Here is a 21,890-nt window from a genome sequence, read left to right on the forward strand (position 1 = left end):
ATGACCAGTTACATCTTCTCCCGTTGATATTGGCATTGCCCTATTTATACCAACTCCTGTTTACTGCCAAACTTGACCTTTGGCTATTGCCAAACTTGTCCAGAGCTGTTCCCCCGTCTGAGCAGCCACTGTCGCTCTGCCCAGCGCCGGGCAGGTGAGCTCCGGGCTGAGGCGGCGTGTCCCAGCGGGCGGGCAGTGAGGGGAGCAACCCCTGAGCTCCAGGAGAGCAGCTGGGACCCCGCGGGCAGTGAGGGGAGCACCCCCTGAGCCCCAGGAGCACAGCTGGGACCCCGCGGGCAGTGAGGGGAGCACCCCCTGAGCCCCAGCAGTGCAGCTCGGGCCCCGCAGGCCGAGGGGCCGGGCGGACAGTGAGGGGAGCACCCCCTGAGCCCCAGGAGAGCAGCTCGGGCCCCGCAGGCCGAGGGCCCGGGCGGGCAGTGAGGGGAGCACTCCGTGCCCTGAGCCCCAGGAGCGCAGCTCGGGCCCCGCAGGCCGAGGGGCCGGGCAGCAGCGGAGGTGCTGGAGACGGGAAGGGGAGCCCCTGTCACCCTCCCCATGCGCAGGACGCCGGTGCCTCCGAGCGGCTCCTCAGCTGGGAGCTCGCAGCAGTGATGGAAGAGCACAACCCACTGGCACAGGAGTGATTTTCTAAGTTCTAGTTTTTACAGTATTCTTCCAACTACGAATATGAGTATTACGTTGAGTCAGTAATTTTTCAGAATAGCCACCGAGTCACAACAGTAGCCGATTGCTCATTCAGAGTCTGCTTATGCTTGTGCTTCTCCTCCACTTTATAGCCTATTCTAAACGACAAATACATGCTGGGAAAAATTAACCATTCTCACTTCAAAGCCATTTTCTGATCCTCTGTATTAATAAAATTTATTTTTGCAGCTATGTATAGACCTGGCTGATGGTACAGTTCCAGATACAAGAATTAAAAATGCATTGTGTTAGAAGATGTACAGTGGCAAATTATTGAACGGTACTTCAGTTTAAAAAGGCCCCTAAGAAAAACATAAAAAGACCACCAATAATATGGGCAAAGCTAGAAAACAGCAGTTGTTCAGAATTAGAATAGTGCTCAAAATAAATGTGAAAAGAATTGCTGATGGAAGATACAACTGCCTTTTTCTTGAAGATTTCAACCTCTTATGAATTGCTGAGTAAATACTTGCAACCCACATCAGAGACTTCAAACAACTAATGCTGTGGAAAAGAAGTACAAAAGGAATTTCACCAACAGTTTCACATAGTGTTAACTTTCTCCTGCTTACTCTGGGATAATCAGAAAGGATATGCTCAGCAGTATGTCTTATCCCACTTTCCACATTTTTTTTTTTTTATACCTTTCTGCATTTCTGGTCAACATACTTGTTAACTGTGCTTCTTTTCTGAAAAATCTTTGCAAGGTTCCACAGCTGTATAAAGTTAAGGATTATTAAAAACAAGTGACACCACATTACAGTCCACTGAGAGAGAGAACCACCTTAGAAACACAAGTTCACAAAATTTTTTATTAAAATAACACCAAGTTTAAGAAATTGATGCAGTGCAAAGAAAATTTATTGATTTTTTCATTTTTAAGTATGTAAACTGCATTCCAATCCTGACATGATTGATGTAATACAGGAAACTGTATCCCAGATGAACATCAAAATTAAAGACTGGCATGCTGAGCAAGGAAGGTTCTTATTCTTTGCAAGAGTTCTTTCTTTACACTGTCTGGTACCAAAGCTAAAACACAAATAAGAAAGCAAGAAGTAAAAAAAGACAAAATAAAAAGTATGCTAAAACCATACTTTTACAACAGCCATTTCTATTCTTTCATTGTTCTTGCAATTTTGTTAATACCTAACTAACTGAAACTACTTGATTTTCATAGCACATTTATATCTTTCCCATTTAAAATAGGCTAAAATTGGGATCTTTTGAGAACAGTGTTGTTACTGGTCGGTTTTTTGCCTGTTCATAGTCCAAAAAATTGGGAAGTTTGAGGAAAAGTATTATTCAACAGGAAATAGGATATAATCACCAGAACAAACACAGAACACGTGTGTTCACACAGAACAAGTGTGATTATCCTACCTTTTGTCTTCACAAATTTAAGACCAAAAAAAAAAAAATCTCAACCCTGGCCTCTGAGCAAGCTATTGTGAAGGCCTATTTTTGTTTAGAACTTAATTAAGTTTCTACCACTAACATCAGACCCTGCTAGACAGCTCAAGAGGAACAATATAAAGAGAACTGCAGTTTCCTTAAGTAATTTAATTTTTTTGTATCTCTATGCTATGTCCTTTACTCTTCCCATTCCTCTTACACTAGAACTGTTATTTCTGATTTTCCATCTGAAAATATTTGGAATTTTAAAACATCTCTATTGTGTACACAACTTGGGACCATTAGGTCAATTATAAAAATGAATGTAGACATGACTAACACAATTTGCAAAAGTAATCTGAAGGCTGCTACACAATACAAATTCACGTTTCATTTGTAGTTAATATTAAGCTATTAACATTTTATTTGTAGTTAATATCACACTATTAACATTTTTCCTTGAATCCAACACAGGCGAGCTCATGACACTGCTTTCAAAATACTAATGAAATAGAGGTATGTGTGTTTGTTGATGTACTACTCCATCCACATTTTCATTTTCTTACCTCTGCCTTTGGGAGTGATTTCTGCCACCAAATCGTCAACAGTAACATGTTCTAATCCTTTTTCTTTAATGACATCTGGGAAAGACCAAGATCAATACTTACATAAAATGACAAAACTTGCGCTGGTAAACAAAACCTGCCTACATTGTCATGACAGAATATGAAGTAGCATGGGACCTGAATATAGGTTATTAGCTCAGTATTTACTGCATTGTACAGTCGATTTTACTCTCTCACTCATGTCGTAAGTTTAAGGATGAGAACTGGTCATTGCTGATGCATTTTGATAAATTAATATTTTAAAAACAAATATTAAAATGTTTTATCTCATCTGACTATTACCAGATGTGCCTGTTACTAGAGTGTTGGAGCAGTTCACAAATTGGCTCACTTATCTCTTAAAAGACATTATTTTTACAGTAGTAAGAAAGGTACAACTGGAAAAACACTTTGGAACATACAATAAGGAAGAGCACAGACAGTAAATCCTTACTAGTCTTCCAACTGGTTTAAACAAGATTTCTGTACATATTTCAGCCAAGTCAAAAAGTGATGCCAGAGAGAAAGGAATAAATCTATAGCAAAATAAAGGCTATTATTAATACACATCAGTATTGAAACAACTGTTTACTTAAAGTGCTTTGCACCCTACTGAGAAATGCAGAAGTCAAAGCTGAGAAGTAATCTCAATTAAGTAGCATGTTTAAACATAAATGTCAAGTTGCCAGGGATACATTCCTCTTGCCCAGGTCTTGTTTAAAGTAGCAGTAAAGCCTTCATTTGGGATTTTTATTTGGCCAGAATCTCAGCTGAATACAAAGGAAATTAATTGACCACTGTTACCTTTGCAATGTGCCTTCAACTGATCCTTCCAGCCACATTCAATTAACTTGGCTCTCAGCAGCTCTTTAAGACTGTTAAGACAATATAAAACTTGTTAGAATAACAGACATTCCTTATGTTTAATTCCTGATGAGCTTAAATATGTTCCAGTTTGAAAGTCAAGCCTCCAATTACTACCCAAGAGTTCCCAGACCAGCAGCAGAAATGGCTGAACAGCAAACCCAAATCCAAACCCAAACAAGTTCCAATTTCAGTTTGCCATGTTGGACTATGAAGATTTGATGCCTCAGGAGCTAACTCACAGATCTGCTTCTGGCAGTGTTGATGCTGCAGCCACAGTAAAAAAAAGTAGAAGCCCTTGAATTACTTGAATTGAGTCTACTCTGGTTGCAGATGTATGCAAACTTTCAAAGTTGGAATATTTCACCTGATACCAAGTCTTTAAAATAAGTAAAACCTTCTCCCTCACCTTTTGAGAAGAATTCTGCACTGCTCAGCTGTAGGTTTATCTCCTGAGTTACACATTACCTCCTTCAGGGTGAAAATGGAGGATCCTGTATCTTATCTTCCTAAGTATGATTAGCTATGTAAGCTTCAGCAGCAAGGATTCAGGCATTAATGGAAAAAAACCACAACAATATGCCACAATGAAGCATCTGCTCCATATATCAAAACAATACTGAAAGTTAGCTAAAAAAGTAAAGATTAGTACTAAAAAACAGAAGAAGGGAAAATGAAAGTAAAATATGATAAATAACTTAGTACATTTCAGTCTTTTTTACATTAGTTAGCAAGCCTGCTTATCTTGTACTATCCTAAATAACCCTAGCAAAACCCTGTCTTTATGAATGAAAGGATTGTAGCATGAGCCTGAACAGTGGTCTAATCCCTTTTCCTCAGTGAATTGCGTAGGGGGCAGATGAACTGGTGAAAAAAGCAGTCAAAATACAGGTGAAACTGTCTGCCTCTGTATATTTCCCAGTTCACAAAATCCAAGTGCTCTGCCTCTGATCACAGTAAAGCTCTGATAAAGCCTGTTTATAAGATTGCTTTTAATTGATGTCCTGATAAAACCCTTCTTATTCTTAAATTACCATAAAACAGATCTCAATAGCATTTCAAGAAATTTCTTGCTTTGCTGAAGGTCTGTGCAATCTCCAGGGGGATGGTCACAACCAGGAAAGATGTAGAGCAGAGATACCACGTCAGGCTACAAAAGGCTACGTCAGGTACAAGGCTATGCCATGACCCAGGAGAAAGATTTTTTTCTCATACAGGCCTTTAAAAATGAAGGACATAGAGCTTTTGGTGCATGGTGTTGCAAGCACAGTGAAGCGATGAGGAGGGTAATGTAATAAGCGCTCTAGTGATATGCAAATACAATGTCAATAAAACAGACTGAAAAGACAAAAATATGCCAAAAACATTGTGCAATTTACTTGTTTGCCTTTATTGGAATCTCTACAATGACTTGCACAAACTTTTTGGGTTTTCTTTACTTTTTTATTTATTTCTTTTTTGTGTTTTATGTATTCTACTGTGTGTTGCTTTATCTAACAAGAACAGAGCTAGAAACGTAAGAAAAACTTAAAAGCAAAAAGGAAAGTTTTGTTTCATTCGCCTTATGAGAAGACTGATAAGAAGATTTAACTGTAAAAAATTGCATGGAATGATGATTCTTTCATGAATCTAGGGCATTCCAACACAAAATACCTGCATAAGAGAAAGCTTTAACAGTTCATAAACCAATTAACACCATCCTTTATTTCCCCTCTACTTCTTTTCAATTGAAAAACTAAAATAAAACTGTTCAGAAGGCATTTTAAAAAATAGTTTATGTAACACTCAAGACTTTCATGTATAAGCATTTAAAGAATTTAGAGCTGAGTTTACTTTATTGAGTTTACTTTACTCCTATGTGTAGCACACGTTTGATGTATTTAAAGCCTCTCACGGGCAGGAGTAGGAAGTCAACTTACCGTTCTCGTTCTCCTGTTTCTATTAGCTTTTGATTAATGGTTGCTCTCATCTGCGCATCTTTATTCATTTTGGAAATCTACGTTTTCCACAAACCTACACAGAGCAAAGCAGAGTTTCGACAAATGCTGGTGTTATTCACTCAACAAAAAAAAGTCACCAAAACAGCAGTGTTCTGTCCACTGACACATCCCCGCGGTTAATGACCGGAGCACCAGTGTGTTTAACCACTGGCTCAGGGGACGAGCTGGGTTCAGCACCGACCCGGCTGCCCGAGCGCCAGGCACCGGGCACCGGGGCTCAGCGGGCCGCCTGCGCGCCCACGGCCCACCCTCTCCGGGCGCGGCCTCTCCGCAGCCCGGCGCTCCCGCCCGGCGCCCCCGGCGCTCGGCCCACCCAGCGGTGCCCCGGAGCGAGGGATCGGCGCGGAGAAGGCCCGACCCGGTTCGCTCCCGCTTGGCTCCCGGCTCACCGCCCGCCGCAGCCCCGCCGGTCCGTGCAGCAGAGGCGGAGCCGCCTGCAGAACGCGCCATGCGCCGCCGGCCCCACCTCTCCTAGGCGCGGACGCCACCGGGAAACGTAGTCCGGACTCGGCGACTACAGCTCCCGGCGCGCCCCGGGCGCACGCCTGCTTCCGGGCCCAGACTACAGCTCCCGGCATGCAGCGGAGGCCGGGCTCCCGCGCACCCTCTTCCCGTGGTGCTCCGCGGCCGCTGCCGCGCGTTCCCGGAGGGCCCGCGGAGTTGCCGGCGCTTCCCGAAGTTTTCCCGGAGCTGCGGGATGGCGGGTGCCGCCCACTGCTCCCTGCAGGCCAAGCGCCTGCTGCTGGACCCCAAGTTCGAGGGATACAAGCTGTCGCTGGAGCCGCTGGCCTGCTACCAGCTGGGGCTGGACGCGGGTGAGGAGCGGGCGCGGCTGATCCCGCCGGGCATCCCTTGAGCAGCGCGGGAGGGACGGACGGATCCCCCCGCGTTTCCCTTCGTTCCCTTGCGGCGCCAGCGGCCGGGCAGCGGCCCTCTGTGCAGGGTGCCCCGAGCTGGGGACAGCCCGGCCCGCAGCACCGGGAGTCCCGCGCCTCTCCAACGGCGGCGCTTTCCGAGACCGAGCGCTTCGTCTCGGCTTCTCGTTACAATTGCTGCGTGCTGGCCAGGGGCGTCTGTCCCTCGCCAAGTGGCTTGGCGGTGGGCCGAGGTCCCTGACTTGTCAGACCTCTGCCGTGTAGCTGCCTGCTCCTGGTACGCTTAGTTCCTAAATGAATAAGGAAACCTGTGTCCTAACCATGGTCTTGCTTGTGCAGGCGAGGTGAGGCCAGATGACCAGCTGAGGTAGTTCAAAGCAGAGTGTGAACGGAACACATGCGGTTTAGAGAAATACGCATGAAATTAACATCTTATACAAACTTCAGTAAATTAGCTGTTTCTCTTTATTGCTCTGCTCACACAGTTCAAAGGTGGTTCTCTAAGCCATGCATTCCATGCCCTGCTTTCTCTGCCAAGCATCTTCAGTATTTGAAATGCTGGTCCATTAACAGGCTAATTCACTGAGAAGTACATTAGCACAAAGTCTTGTTGGATATGTGCCTACAGTCTTAGCCATACCCTGAAATATCTCAGCACTCTATATTTACTGATTTGTGAAATTCACATCTTCTTGTAAGGTGTATGAATGAGTTTGGTTTTCTTTGTAAAGCTGAGACAGTAAACACAATTTGTGTGGACTAATCTCTGTCTCTGTATATTTACTGGCTGATATACCTGTCTACAGACTTACCCATTACATGTTACTTTTGTTTTGTGTAGAACATACTGTATTTGTAGTGGGTCAGAAAGGTATGCTTGCCATGCTGAGTTGTCAGCAGTAGGAGGTTTTTAGATACATTTTTTATTGAAGGTTAAGTAGATGAGACTGTGAGTATATCTATGGTAGGACTGGAAAATCTAACGAGAGTAACATTTTTCTGTAAGACTGCTTCGGGTGTCACTTTCCAAAAGACAGCCCAAATGCAGGTGAGTGGGCATGTGTTAGGAGTGTGCTGCAGCTGTGAGATAGCAACAAGGTAGCTTTGGCACACTCCCTTAATTTGTCTCTTATTGGCTGTTCTGCCTATGGTCAAGCAACCTTTGTGGTTCTTGGCTAGTCAATTGTGCACCTGTTCCAAAAAAGTGAGGATTTCAGATCTTCATTAAAATTCATGAGCAGTGGAGTTGCCAGTGGAGAGATGGATCTACTCAATTCTTGTCTGTTCAGATATTTTACATAATAGTTACAATAACTCACTTAATGGAGGACTGATACGTGTGACTGTGTTCTTGTCTTTACCTGCTTCCCACAGCACAAAGACCCTGACTCATTCATTTCACTCTAATTTACTCAGCTGTCCTACAGAGTCACTAATACTGGGTCACTTATTCTGGTCTGTGTGTGCATATAGATACTGGTCCTCTGGAGAGTCAAAAGCTTTTATTGTTGTTGTGTTTTGCAATTAATAGCAGGAAATGTATCAGGCCTTGTATCTGTCTTCCAGATGTTTTAATTGCAGCCTGCTCTTAAGCCATACAGCTGCCTCTTTCTCCTTGCTGGTTTTCTTTTGTGTTCTTCAAGGCAGTTGACTCAGTGCAGAGGTGTTCTGTACCTGACTTTTGTATTTCCCAGTGTCTACACATGTCTTAGATTTAGGGTGTCCTTCCAAAATTTGATTTTTGTATTGTACAGGAGTAATGGCTTGAGTTGCAGAGACTGTGGATGGTGTGTAGGCTGTGGTTTTTTCAAACTTCTGCTTGTGAGAAGAAAGAAAAGTATTGTGTGGGAAGGCCAAGAACTTCTGCTTTCCAGCACACTTGTGTGCAGATTCAAAACCTCTAGAATATGATGAAGAGCTTGGTAGTTTTTGGGTTATTAAATCAATACTTGTCACTGTGTGAAGAATTTGATTTAATTTCCTCAAAGTGAGACTGAGTGCAATAGCTGAAAAAAAAAAGTCAGATGTTTAAGAACACTGTCGGTATAATTATTTCTGATTTTATTCACTACCATTTGCAAAAATATTGTAATAGAATCTGGAAGATTAATGTAAAAAGGCGGTTGATTTTTTGTTTTAGAGAAAAGGAATTAATGAGTGTTTGTCTCAAATGGCCTGAGATTTTTAGGTCTGCCTATGTGGCATCCCAAGTTTGGTGGCAGTTAAGAGGAATATGTGAGTTATAAAGTAATTGGAATAAATAACAATAAAAATAAATAAATGCTTATTCTTAAGCAGAACTGAGTTATAACTCAACTGTATTTGAAGTGTTTATGCAGTTTTTTTCAGAATGCACTTTGTTATTACAAACTTGCGTACTGAACTTTAGAGTATCAGTCTTCTCTCAGTATTTCTATCTCTTTTTATATTTATCTATTTTCATGAATTTCACTGCTAGTTATAAAATAAAATGACCAAAAAAATTGCCCAGTGAAATTAATGCAGTCTTCTTCCCCCAGAGCAGGTGGATAGCAGCATGTGATGTTGTGTGACAACTTGTGATTGTCATGTTCCTGAGGACTACAGTGAGCGTCATTTTCTGACCATCTTACAAAACTTAGTGTTCTGTTCAAGTATGCCCTCAACTGGTTGACTGCCAGGAATTTTCTGTGATCAGATGTGCAACTAATAAAGAAATGCATTTTAAGAAACTATTTATTTATTAGATCTATGATAGAAGGTGATTTTCTTGTAAATTTCTTAAAATTTTATGGCCATGGTGAAGAAGAATGGGGGAAGTACGATACCTTCCCTTCTCTTTTAAATACTGTGATTTTCATGTTCTTTTATTTCTTCCTTATTCCAACCCTATCTGTCCTAGTTAATGCTAAATTCTCACAGTCATTTGTTTTCTTATCTCTCCTCCTGGTAATATATTTCAACTAGTAATGAGTCCCATATTATTATGCTTTTGATTCTTAGCTCTTCATTCTAATTTTGTCTTTCTTCTTACTTTTTTAAGTTTATTTCTATAACTTATTTTCAGATGTTTCTTTTGCACTGAGTTTTGTAATGCCTTTTTTTTGGATCACTGAACATTTAGGAGAGATAAATGAGCATCTTGTTTGTGGTTATCTTTTCTGCCTTAACCTGATCTTAGCAGAATCCAAAGCAGAGACTGTCGAGCAAATCCTTGTCTCCAGCAAGGAACATGTCCAAGTTGCACAACATTTTTAAAGGCTCAAGACCTTTGCTGTTTACTGGTTAGATGTCTCATAATTCCTTTTGCTTTCCAGAGACTTAGAGTTTATTCATATGTGGATGTCCCTGATCCCTTTCCTCTGTCTTGTGTGTTTGGCAGGACTGTTGCACCTGTAGTGTAGTATTGGATGCCTTTCAATATAACTACAGCTGGAAGGCAGAGTAAACATTTGCTCAGAGATGGAGCTGCTGTTGCAAGCCAGGAGAACACACAGAGAAAGCATTTCTTTGATCATTTATCATTTTGAGCATTTATCAGTTTTATCACTTTCTTTTAAAAATGGTGATAATCCATACTGTTTAGAAGATCTGCTTCATTGAAAAGTTGCTCATTAGTAGTGCTACATGGAAGGCATATGTTTGTGACTTTTTATGGTGCAAAAGGCGCTGGTATGTTTCAAACATTTACAGAGATTTTCATTTGCATTTTTGATTTGCATTTGAAAAATTAAATACAAAAAAAGTGTTCAAAGTAATATATGGAAAATAGTAAGAAATTGTGAGCTTTTTCAGACATTTGCAGCTGTAATTCTTGGAAGTTTAGGTCTTAGGCACATGTTTTCTCAACAACAAGGTACTGCCTTTAACAATAAAAACGTTAAAGAAAGGATTAAAAGAAAAAGGATTAATGCAGGGCTAGAAGGATCTTTGAATGCTGATACTAGAATTTAAATTTTTTCCCACTAATAGACCAGTGTATCTGCAAGAAAAAATTGCTTCCACTGGGTGGCACTGCAAAACAAGGCATGACATACAAGCATATAGTATTTGATGCCACAAAAAATGCTGGTATAATTGCTTAGTATATTTTGCAGTTTTGTAAAGTTGCTTTGGTGTATTCAGGAAAATGTCTAAAAATGGAGGGGCTATTTGGGGGTTGTTCTTCACCCTTTTTTTTTCTCTACCTTTCTTTTTTTTTTCATCCCAGTTCTGCTTCATTGTTTTTGGTGGCAGATATAAGACCTGTCTATTCATCTGAAGTATAAGTTCCTTGATAGTACTCTTTATTCAGAGAAATTTATTTTTTTTTTGCATTGCATACTAATAATTATAATAATATCAAGCTAGAGAATAGTAACAGGTTAGGGAGATGCTACTTCTTCTGTTGATTCCTATTAATTACTTTGTATTTACTACTTTTGCTTTGAAGTAAATCACTGTGAGTGCAAATTTTCTCTTTAGTTATGTTTAAACTGTTGTGAGTCAAATTATTCTTTTAAAGCATGGAACTAGTGGAGATAAATACAATTCTAGAAAAGTAGCATAGTTTTCTTTGTACTGGTCCAGAATTGCCCATGTAACTAGGGTTGTTGGGAAATAATATTGAAAGATGAGTTTTAGTTTATAAATTCTGTATGCTTGCTTTCTTTTCTGGTATGAATAACAGTGTATGAATTAATGTTTCTGGGTTACCATGCTGCAGGTGTATTTATCAGAAATTTGAAAGAGACCACGTACTCTGTTGAATAGCTGCCATTGACTGCTGCTTCTTAATTGAACCCAAGACTAGTGAACCCATTGAGACTTGTGAATTAGTCTCTTAAAAATCACATAAAAAAAATAAGAAAAAAAGCAAACAAAAAAATCTAGGAAAAAATAAAAACCCTAATACAAAACAAACCCAAGCCAAACAATAACAAAACAGAAAAAAATTCAAAAATCCTGAATGAGCAACCAAATAAAAACTCATTAAACTGTGTATAACTGTGAGACTGAATAAGGTGATGATCTGATTGAAGTATTTCTTCTTCTCTATTTATATTAACTTACCTTTATCTGAATTTACTTTTTTAAAAGTCTCTGTTTCTTTTCTCTTTTCTCCTTTATTTTTTTTGCATTCAGCTCTATTGGTTTTCCCTTTTTTTCAAAGGACCATTAAGAAACCTTGAATCTTGAAGGCTGTAGAAAGGAAGGAATTAATTTCACTCTAGTGTAGAATCTTCTGTAAACTATCTAAGCACATGTTATATGATAGCAGATGGCAGTTCTGCACATTTCACTTGGTCACAGTATGGATTTCAGAATGAATGGAGAATGGAATAGGTTCTTTAGTTGCTTCATCTTGGCAGAGCCACACATATGTATGATATGTTCTGAAAGCAGTTGGCTACCTCATTTGAAGTGTTTCATGACAAGACAGTATACATATGTCAGATTTCCTAGCTTAAAATCACCTATGGATTGTACAGTTTCTGGCTTCTGTTTATGTGGAATTTATTACATATTGCAATAATACAAGGGATTTGGATCTCCTGTTCCTGACCCCCTTCATTATTCAGGGCTTATCAGAACTACGGTCTAGAAAACTCAAGGACAGAGAATTCATGTTCTTCCAGATTTTATAAAGTTTATCACCTTACAATCAGCTAATCAAGTTTATTGTTCCAAGTATTTTTGTGAAAAGTTGTTTGTTTACTTTAGGAATCATCTAGTTTGGAGTATTTAGACTGTTTAGTTACAGTTCTGACAACATAACTAGGGGAGTGGGGAGGGAGAAGTAGACAAAGGAAGCCTTAACATTTCAGGTTTTTTGTGCTAAAAAATCTTTACATGTTTCTACATGTAAAGTATTCTAATTTCAGAGGATCAGCTATACAGGAAGTTGATGATATGTGCTTGGTTTCACTAAAAATAATTATTCTGGATTGTATTTGGTTTGGTCTTTAATTGTTTACAAAATATTCATGTCATCTCTTGTGTTGGGAAAAATATCTCTGCGATAAAGCTTGGTACACAAACAGCTTTAAAATGCATTTTTACAATATATTCTATTTTTTACAGTGTTATTTACAGTAAAATATTCTAATTAATTAAAGCAGGAATTGGAATGGGTAGCAGTCCTTGCCATTAAGGCAGGTGTATTTTATTCTCACTCATTTGTTGATATTCTAGCTTGTTTTGAAGGGCCATAGCTTGTGTAACAGTAATTTATTAATTGCAGAGGTACGGAAATCCCTCCTGTGTGGTGAATATGAATAATGATTTGATCTGAGTGGAATTAAAACTGCTGCTTTGCAAATACCAACAGTGATTAGGAGACTAATTGCTAATGATTCTATTTTGCAAGCATTTTGGATAGTATGACTGGATTTTTTATTAATCAGGCAGTACAATCTTGCATAGTTTCCTAAAACCACTTTTATGTTTATAGCGAGTGTCTCTAATGGTCTGTTCTGAGCCAAATAGTGATTGGTTGTTGAGTTTGTGATAGCTGTGCAGTGGCACTGCCAAATTAATTGCTCTTTGCAGGAATTGATGTTCTGACACAGTAAACTACTGCTGCTGCAGCAGGGTTTAAGCAGATGTTAAAGAAGAGTTAGAAGTCTGAGTGCTGCTGCAGAGAGTTGTGAATGGTCCCTGTTATGCGGTGGGATGCAAGTGAAATACTGGAAATAGATAAGCTCTGTTCCTGAGCAGAAAAGGAAAGAAAGTCGAAATTGAAAGATTAGGGATTACAATAACTCTGTACTGCTGCTGTGAGAAGGATTAGCCTTGAGGTGCTTTCCCCATAGTCTGGGCTTGAGTGCTAGTCATCATGGGTTGACAGGGTTTACTTGTAACTTTCTAAAGGATTTTTCTTGTGTGAAGTTCAAGATAAGTTCCCTGCAGGAGAGCTAAGAATCCTGGGTTGACTGTACTGGAGATTGAAATGGAGTTCATTCTGGAGTTCTGAGACTATTTACAAAAGGATGGACTAGACCTCTGCTGATATATTTTGAGATGTTTGGACTACATCTGCTTCATCTCTGTATAGATATGGAATAGGAGGAAAAAAGCTGCACCTAATCTAAATAAAAACCTGGTTAGTCTTCAACAGATAATGCAGTTCTGATTACTGGTAGTTGAGTAGATGTTACCTATTTGGAAAAATCTTGCTCAAGTGAATGACTGTAGGTAGCATGCTTCTTGTGTTGAAGAAGGTAGTATTCTAGTGAACAGCCATTCTTTGCAGTCTCTTTCAATTAGAAAAAGTTATTCTCAAATTTTGATGGCATCTTGGACATTTCTGGAAATTTCAGCCTCAGTGAGAATGCTGAGAACATGGTGGGGTGTTGTTGTTTGCTTTTGATTTTTGTTATTTTGTTTTGTGCTTTTGGTTTTTTCTTCTTGTAATAACTGAACTAATTCTGCTTTTTACTGTTTTAATCTTTGCTCGCAAGTGTTGGTAGTGTAGTTCAGAATTTAAGACTATGAAATCCATGTAGTTAGATTTTCATTTGGCTGCTGTTTTCTTAGAGTTACTATAGAGTAGACTTTCTTCCCCTTACTATAATACAGAGTAGGTTTGACATTGTTGTTGCGTGTGTGTAGATGTGTGTTTCATCCTGTGAGGGTTATAGATAAATTGGATCTCAACACATGCTGCTGAGAGACAGGGTGGAGATGTATTGGGTTTGCATGGCAAGGTCTTGGTAGCAGGGGGGCTACAAGGGAAGGCTTCTGTGAGAAGCTGCTGGAAGCTTCCCCCATGTCTGACAGAGCCAACTGATGCTGGCCAAGGCCAAGCCCATCAGCCATGGTGGTAGCACCTCTGGGGTAATGTATTGGAAAAGTATAAAAAGTGGCTGCATAAGAACTGCAGCCAGAGAGGAGTGAGACTGTGTGAGAGAAACCATTCTGCAGACGCCAAGGTCAGTGAGGAAGAAATGGAAGAAGGTGCTCCTGGTGCCAGAGTCTCCTGCAGCCTGTGGCGAGACCATGATGAGACAGATTGTTCCCCTGCAGCCCATGGAGACCCATAGGGGAGCAGAGATCCACCTGCAGCCTGTGAAGGACCACCCCGTGCTGCAGCAGGTGGATGCACCTGACTGAGGCTGTGATGGCACGGAAAGCCCATGCTGGAGGAGGCTCCAGTGGGACCTGTGAGCTCATGGGCAGAGGAGTCCACAGCACAGCAGGTTTGGTGGCAAGACTTTTGCCCTTAGTGGGCTCCCTCCCTGGTGCAGTCTTTCCTGAAGGACTGTGACCTGTGGAAGGGAGCCATTCTGGAGAAATTTGCAAAGAACTACAGACTGTGGAAAGAACTCATCTTAGTGAAGTTTGTGAAGGATTGTGTCCTGTGGAAAGGACTCCATGCTGGAGCAGGGGAAGAGAATGAGGAAGGAGAAGCAGAGAGGTGTGATAAACTGACCTCAACCTCCATTCCCTGTCTCCTGTGCAACTGGAGAGGGGAGGAAGGAATAACCATTGGGAGTGAAGTTGACCCCAGGAGGAAGGGAGGGCTGGGGGGGAGTGTGTTTTAAGATTTGCTTTTATTTCTCATTACCCTAATCTTATTGGCAGTAAATAAGCTAATTTCCCCTGGTTGAGTCTGTTTTGCCTGTGACAGTATCAGGTGAGCAATCTCTCCTTATGCTCCTCCCTCATGAGCCATACGTTTTCTCTCCCCTGTCCAGCTGAGGAGGGAGGTGATAGAATGGCTTTAGTGGGCATCTGGCATCCAGCCAGGGCAAAACCGCTGCAGTAGGCCATTATAAATGGTAATTTATAATGGTGAGATAATCAAAACAAATGACTGCAGTGGCCTTTAGCGTGGATGACTTGCTTTCCAAGTTTATGGTGAAATTTTAAACTATGTATACATAGTGTATTTTTCTTCAAATAAAGCATACCTGTGGAATGAAAATGGAAGAATTCTTTTTAAATTGTTAGTTTGAATTTTAAATTACTAAGTTGCAAATAAATAATTATTAAAATAGTCTTTTTCTTTTCCCTCCAGCTGTAGCAGAAGTGCAGCTTCGTGATGATCAATATACCCTTGACCACATGCGTGCTTTTGGCATGTATAATTATCTTCACCTTGATTCCTGGTACCAGGATAATGTCTACTATGTTGATCAGTTTGGAAGGGTTATGAATCTGTCAGTGACTCTGGTAAGAATAATTTTTTTTTTTAAACCACTGAATTGGAAAAGATGGGAGCAGGTGAGATAGAAAATATTGCAAGTAGGATCCAAATGCAAAAACTGGGGGAAGCTATTCCCAGGAAGACAGGTCAGTCAACAAAAATGCCTTTTACCAGAAAGAATAAAAGGATTTTGAGTGAGGTTTCTGACTTGTGTTAGTAATATTGCATTAGTGTTGCAATAGTGTGTGACATCCCACCCTTAAGGGGGCAGGAACACTCAGGAAGATGCTTGTGGACAAAAGGAATAACAAATCTAGGGGTTCACAAAAGCTTACAGAATTTTTTTACTGAGTTACACATTTGGCATGGAAATTGAAATGTTGGTCCCTGACCTCCTAGTACTGATGCCTAGAGAGGCTGACCTGGAACAGAGGCTAGACAGAGTGTGAGGAATAGAGTAGGTAATTATCAAAAGGCCTTCCAAGGATACACCTTGGGCAGTACAAGAGCCTGGATGGGGCTCTGCCCAAGATGGACACAAAATGGACGACCAGTTACGAGTTTTCACATTTTTATGAGTTTTTGTCCATTTACATATTTGAGTTAGTTGTCCAGTTACAGCTTCAGGTTATGAAGTCCCATTCTCCTGATTTTCTTCTCTTTAACTCACTGTTGTTTATTCTTTTGGGGCCTGAGGCTGTAATGGTTGTCCTTGGTTCTTACACTGGAAAAGGATTGTTTTGTCTAACTGTGAAGAGAACTTACTAACACCTAATATGAAATACAGAGTTACACACTAAGGCAGCATAGAATCTAAAAAATATGAAACCTAAAACTTCAGCCATCAGTACAAACACACAGCAGTGGGCTGATGGGATGTCTGGGGTCCTGGAGGTGCTACCTGGGCTTGGTGGGGGTACCTGTTTATGGATCAGTTTCTCCACTTGGAAAATAAATGACTCACTTTCTATACAAATTAGTTACCATGTGCAGTTTGTTCTTCCAGTCCCTTCTGGAAATGAGTTGGAGGGCTTAGGAGGGTCTCTGGTGGTCTTGGTCTCCCCGCTGCAGTCCCATGTCCACATCCACTTCTCCACATTATTCCTATATGTGTGCTGTACTGTGCTATGCTTATCTCTAGGAGCCAGAACAAGGACATTTGTCCCAGAGAAGTGCTGTCCTACCTCTGACCCTCCCTCCAGCCACATCCTGTTCTTTCTCACAGTGTGTTATTACCAACAAACCTTGATTGAGTCCACAGCCTATTCCTATCACTGCTGGAGACATACACATTAGCTCTTTTCTGTCAGGCTTCTGCATAGTGTTACATCTGCTTCCATTCTGGGCAAGATGGACATGATGACAAGCTGATGAAAAGGGAAGATTTCTAGTCGTTTTTCTCTTTCTCCCTGACTTTACTTGATGCTTGTTTGCTAACTTGAAAACCTGGTCATTGTGTGTATGTTAGAATTAGAAATGCTTAATCTAGACATCGTGTGTTGGAAGCAAAAAGATGCTGGTGGCTGTGAGGGAGCTTGAAGTAGTGTAAGCAAGCTAGGCCAAGTCTGAAATTTCTGCTTTTATGCTGGTGGTCCCAAGTAATCAAACTTTGTATTTCTTTTGAGCCATTTTAATGCATGGATGCTTTAGCTTCCTTTATAAAGCTATACTTCATTTCAGAGAGGGAAGGACATGGTTCTATGGACACCATGTTTCTGGCATGTACAATTGTAGTGCTTGGGCATTAAGGAAGAAAAGACTGTGTGTAAAGGAAAATACCCATTGTCATACTACCAGAGTTTTACTCATAACCCTGTCAGACAAAAGAAAACACAGGACTATGTGTGAGCTTTTGAGAGCATGTGGATTAGCCTGTGCAAGGTTCTGGGGGACAGAAATTACTAGGTCAGGACTAAACTAAGAAAAATTCTGAAATTGTAGTTTTAGATTTTCAGGAAATACAGGTTTCCAGAGGATGATAGGGTGAGAACTGAAGCTGCAAAATAGTTCCTTTGCTCTTCATAGTGTATAGCAGTTGGAGACTTTGGCAGACTCTTACTGTGACAAAATAATCTTCTAGGACTTCTTCCAAAACTTTTGAGATCATCTGGATTCCTAGTAGAAACATCTAAAATAAAGCCTTCTCTTAACAGTGGCTTATCACAATCTCATTTTATGTTTTATCCTTGAGGTTGGTTAACCCCAGCTTGCTGCTGGACACCCACCCAAACACTCTCACTCCCTCTATCCAACAAGATGGCAAGCAAAAATGAGAGAAGGCTATGGATGAGCATAAACCAGGGAGATCACTTACCAGGTGCCATGATGGGCAAAACAGATTTGACTTTGGGGAAAATTATTTAATTTATTGCCAATTAGAACTAGTGTAGGATGATGAGAAATGTCACACAAAGCTTGTACCAAGAACTTGCTCCATGTGTTCTTTTGCATGCGCAACAGTGTGGCTGTCTGTCCTGTGTGGGTTTCAGGAGGACAGCCTGCTTTTCCATGATCTGCTCCAAGTGCTGCAGGCAGACCTCTGTTCCACACCGCTGTCGTAGCTGACAGGCTCAGCTCTCTGCAATGGAGAGAGTCCAGAGGAGCCAGCTGGAAGTGGCTGTATGTGCACAGGGCAGCCCTGGCCCCTCCTCACTGACACCACCCCTGCAGGTTCCCTCTGCCTGCACAGCACGGACACCCAGTATATTCCTTTATTAGGAGGGCACTATGTGCATACATTTATTTCTAAGCAGATAAAGGTTTTTACAACAGGCTATAAATTGAATCAAGAAATATTCTTCCCTAGGACCTATTTCAAGATAATGGCACTTGATTAATCGTCTGGTCACAAGTTTGGGTTCCATGTGAAGGGGGAAATAAAACTGATTAAACTGCAAAATAAATAGGCACCATCTTGTGTTCTAATACACGATACCATTCTGTTTTGCAAAGGAAACATCTTTGCATATGAATAAAAAGGAACGTGTGTTCAGAAACATCAACAAGGTGTCTCATTACAAATGTGCCCAGCCATATATTAGTCAAATGTATATTAAAAATAAGATTGATTTTGGCCAAGTATAGCTTACAATTAAAATTAATGTCAGTCCTCTTTAAAACAGAAGATGGAACAGGGTAATGTGTTCATCCTAAAATCAGCATGAAAGAACATATAGGCTTTCTAACACATCATTATTTCTAGTTTTATTTCTTTTTTTGGTTGCAGCTTTAATTCTAATACGAAAGTGTGTTGGTTATCCATATGTCATGAATTATTCCTGCAGCTTAGGTGTTTTAAAAGATGTCATTTGTGAAGGAAAAGAAGTGCACGTAACATCTTGCTCAGAATCACACATAATTGAAAAAACAAAAGTGATCAACACAAGCAGTTCTTCTGTGTTGATGGATGAATATTCCGGTGGTTTTTTTATACCAGATTGAGGAAATTGTTACTCTAACTTGGCTGGAAATACTGTAAAATAGCTTTAACCTTCTCCTATTACAGCTGTTGGACTTTTTTTATTCAGTATGCCAGCAGCAATCAATACTTTTTTTTAAACACCCAGTGGGTAGGGTAGTGAGATTTTTTTAATTGGTCCATTTTCTGCATCTGACTCAACTGTCTTGGTTGCTCGGTGTTTTTAGCATTCAAGTATAGCTGCAAAAAATTCAAGATTTTCTCCTTTAGCAGTTGGACTTGGTTTCTTGACCTTAAGCTCTTCTTGCAAAGACAACTTGGTTTCTTTTTATGCTCAAATAATCAAATTGAAAAATTGTGGCAGTAAGAACTCTTCTCACACTTAATTAAAATCCTTAATAGTACATATATTTCCATCTTTTTAATTTCCAATCAGAATTAGGTATGGAATACTGTTTCTGTAACTTTGAGTTAACTTGAATTCAGAACAGCTGTTAGTGGCATCAGACACAATGTGGGAATTGTTTGAAACAAGTCAGAATAAGAAAGCAGATAGAGAACAACAAAATCTTTTAGGGTTTTAAATACTTGTCTCTGTTGTTCAGAATGCTGGGTAAGCACATTTTTTTTTTAAAATTAAATTATTTTATTTAATTTAATATTTAAAAATTTAAAAGTTAAAAAGATGTGTCAAATGTCTAGGTATTTTGATTTTTCATAAAAACATAGTCTTGTATTTGTTATTTCTACTTTGTGGGAATTGCCATATGACTTATAACTTTTTTCCTTTCTTTTTTATTCCTTTATTCCTTTCTCATTCCCCGTTATTTCCTTGAAAAAAATAATTTTTATTTTAAGTGTTTTATAAAATATTTCATGTTTGTACAGTATTGTCATTTAACCCCATCTGACAACTACATACAATGCAGCTGCTTGCTCACTGCTACTCCTTCATCCCCAGTAGGATGAGGAGAATCAGAAAAAGGTAAAACCCACAGGTTGAGATAAGTACAGTTTAACAATTTATATAAAGCAAAATTTAATAAGAAGAACAGAAATAACAGTAATAGTGAAAAGAGAGAGAAATAAACCAAGAAAAAACAAGTGATGGACAATACAGTTGCTCACCAGCACTGAGCAATGCCCGAGCAGTACCGAGTTGTTTTAGCCATTTCTTGCTAGTGTAATAGATGAGTACAGACTCTCACCATCCCCTCACACTTCTAAAGCAGGGAGTTACTATTACCCCAGTTAACCACCTGGTGAACAAAGAAACAGTCCAAAAGCTAATCTGACACAAGGGGACTGAGAGTAGGTTTTGTTTCATCTTCAAGGAAGTCCATCCTTTCCATTGCCAGAGTGAGATTGGAGACTGTTCTAATAAATGCCTAAAGTTAAATTTAATTAGTTAAATTAAAGTTAAATAAATGCCTAAAGTTAAATTATTCACAACAGCAATGTTGTGAACAAGATAATTTCCTTTCTTGCCTTTTGAAAGAAATGATTTGTAGTAAAGATTATTTTTCATTTTTTCAGGAGATTGAGATCTGAATTTCCTGCTCAATGCTGGTAAATCTGATGTGAGCTTTAGAAGATTAAGTAGTTGATAATTTTTTATTTTAATTGCATCCAAAACTATTTGAAGCATACTGTTACAGTTCACTTGAAGGCTGACAAAAGTGTGGTCTTCTGTAATGTTATGCAGTATACCCTGTAAGTCACTGTTAAGAGGAATGATGCTTCCTCTTTCCATGATAAGATACACAAGATTTTGACTTTTTTTCCCTAGGCTCAGTAATCATTGCTAGTTACAAGGGAAAACTTCTCTACTTTGTAGGGAAAAAATGCCTTTCAGTGAAACCTAAAAATTAAATAAAATATGAGGAAGCCAAAATTCATTGTATCTAATGATTGTGTGATATTTGTTTGGGTTGTGGGTTTGGTTTATTTGGATTTTTTTTCCTTTTAATTCTTTCATTCTCTGCTTCTAAATGTTTTATAAATTAGTAGGATAGTCCAAGGGGTGTAGTGATACAGCTGACTCCAGAAACTGACCCTGAATGCTTCTAATAATTAAAGATTTGCAAATTTTCCATTGCAGGCTTCATAATCTTCTTGTAGCATACAGTAATCTCTAATATGAATTTAAGTAGGCCCAAAAGGCAAGCGGGCTATCTGATTGTTATCTGGTATTTTTTTGCTCTTGCTTATTAAAATGGTACTTACCCAAAGGCAATTTCTCTTGCTTACCTTTCAACATGTGTTACATGCACATCTGATTTTACTAACATCTGGAAAATAAGAGGGATTGGAAATGCCCTCAAAGGTGGGATTCTCAATAAATGAGGCCACTGCACGCTTTGCATGCACAGTGTGCTCTCTCTGTATTGCATTCACATTCCCAAGTGAAAAGGACTCTTTTGGAGACGGTCCCTTGTATGTAGATTTTTGACTGCCTTATTTTACAGAGCAGAATGAGTAAGTTTCTTTTGCTAGAAGTAGATTATTCCCCCCAAGCTACTGATTGAGTAAAAACAGAAGGACAGAAGATGTTTAAATTATTTGTAGCTGAATATTCTAGGTCTGTAATGAGACACAGTTTTAATCTTGAATGTTTTTACTGCTATTTCTTAGTGTCATGCCTTTCTGCATTAAGGTTGGGCCTGGGATGGGACTAAGAACCATTTTGTGTCACAATTAATAATTACTTGTTTCCCACCCACTTTGTGAAAACAAATATATGCTTCTTGTTTGTGCTTCCTTTTACATACTTGTCAATATCTTCAAAATTGTCCCTGTAATATTTTTCAAATTTTGTTTTTCTATTTTTGCAAATACATTTCTTTGTAAACATATTTTCATCTTAGTGACAGCAATGCTGATTTTTAGTAATGAGGGAAGAATTTCCCTCTTGTAAAC

The 21,890-nt window shown here is 39.6% G+C and overlaps 2 protein-coding genes across 6 annotated transcripts in view; one reads left to right on the forward strand and one right to left on the reverse strand.

The window, feature by feature from the left end:
• Positions 1-1,503: 1,503 nt before the first annotated feature.
• ENY2 (ENY2 transcription and export complex 2 subunit) lies at positions 1,504-6,073 on the reverse strand. 4 transcript variants are annotated; one of them, XM_086880248.1, is made up of 5 exons: positions 6,036-6,073; positions 5,489-5,582; positions 3,510-3,580; positions 2,667-2,741; positions 1,504-1,737 (listed from the first exon to the last, which is right to left on the reverse strand). In XM_086880248.1, the coding sequence occupies exons 2-5, from the start codon at positions 5,554-5,556 to the stop codon at positions 1,661-1,663; spliced, it is 291 nt and encodes a 96-aa protein (XP_086736374.1). In that variant the 5' UTR covers positions 5,557-5,582; positions 6,036-6,073; the 3' UTR covers positions 1,504-1,660. The 4 variants fall into 4 exon arrangements, with proteins under 4 accessions (XP_086736374.1, XP_086736352.1, XP_086736358.1 ...); XM_086880226.1 differs by having other exon boundaries at positions 5,959-6,065; XM_086880232.1 differs by lacking the exon at positions 6,036-6,073 and adding an exon at positions 5,928-6,007.
• NUDCD1 (NudC domain containing 1) overlaps positions 6,074-21,890 on the forward strand; it is a 37,324-nt gene continuing 21,507 nt past the window's right edge. The window contains exons 1-2 of one of the 2 annotated variants that reach the window (XM_023920535.2): positions 6,074-6,384; positions 15,425-15,579. In XM_023920535.2, the coding sequence (XP_023776303.2) occupies positions 6,267-6,384; positions 15,425-15,579 (273 nt within the window). In that variant the 5' untranslated portion in view covers positions 6,074-6,266. Of the gene's footprint in view, positions 6,722-15,424; positions 15,580-21,890 lie in introns of both variants that reach the window. The other variant, XM_086880194.1, reaches the window with a different exon arrangement.

The sequence above is a fragment of the Cyanistes caeruleus genome, chromosome 1, assembly GCF_971803275.1.
Source record: "Cyanistes caeruleus chromosome 1, bCyaCae1.hap1.1, whole genome shotgun sequence".
In the NCBI taxonomy this organism is placed as follows: Eukaryota; Metazoa; Chordata; class Aves; order Passeriformes; family Paridae; genus Cyanistes; species Cyanistes caeruleus.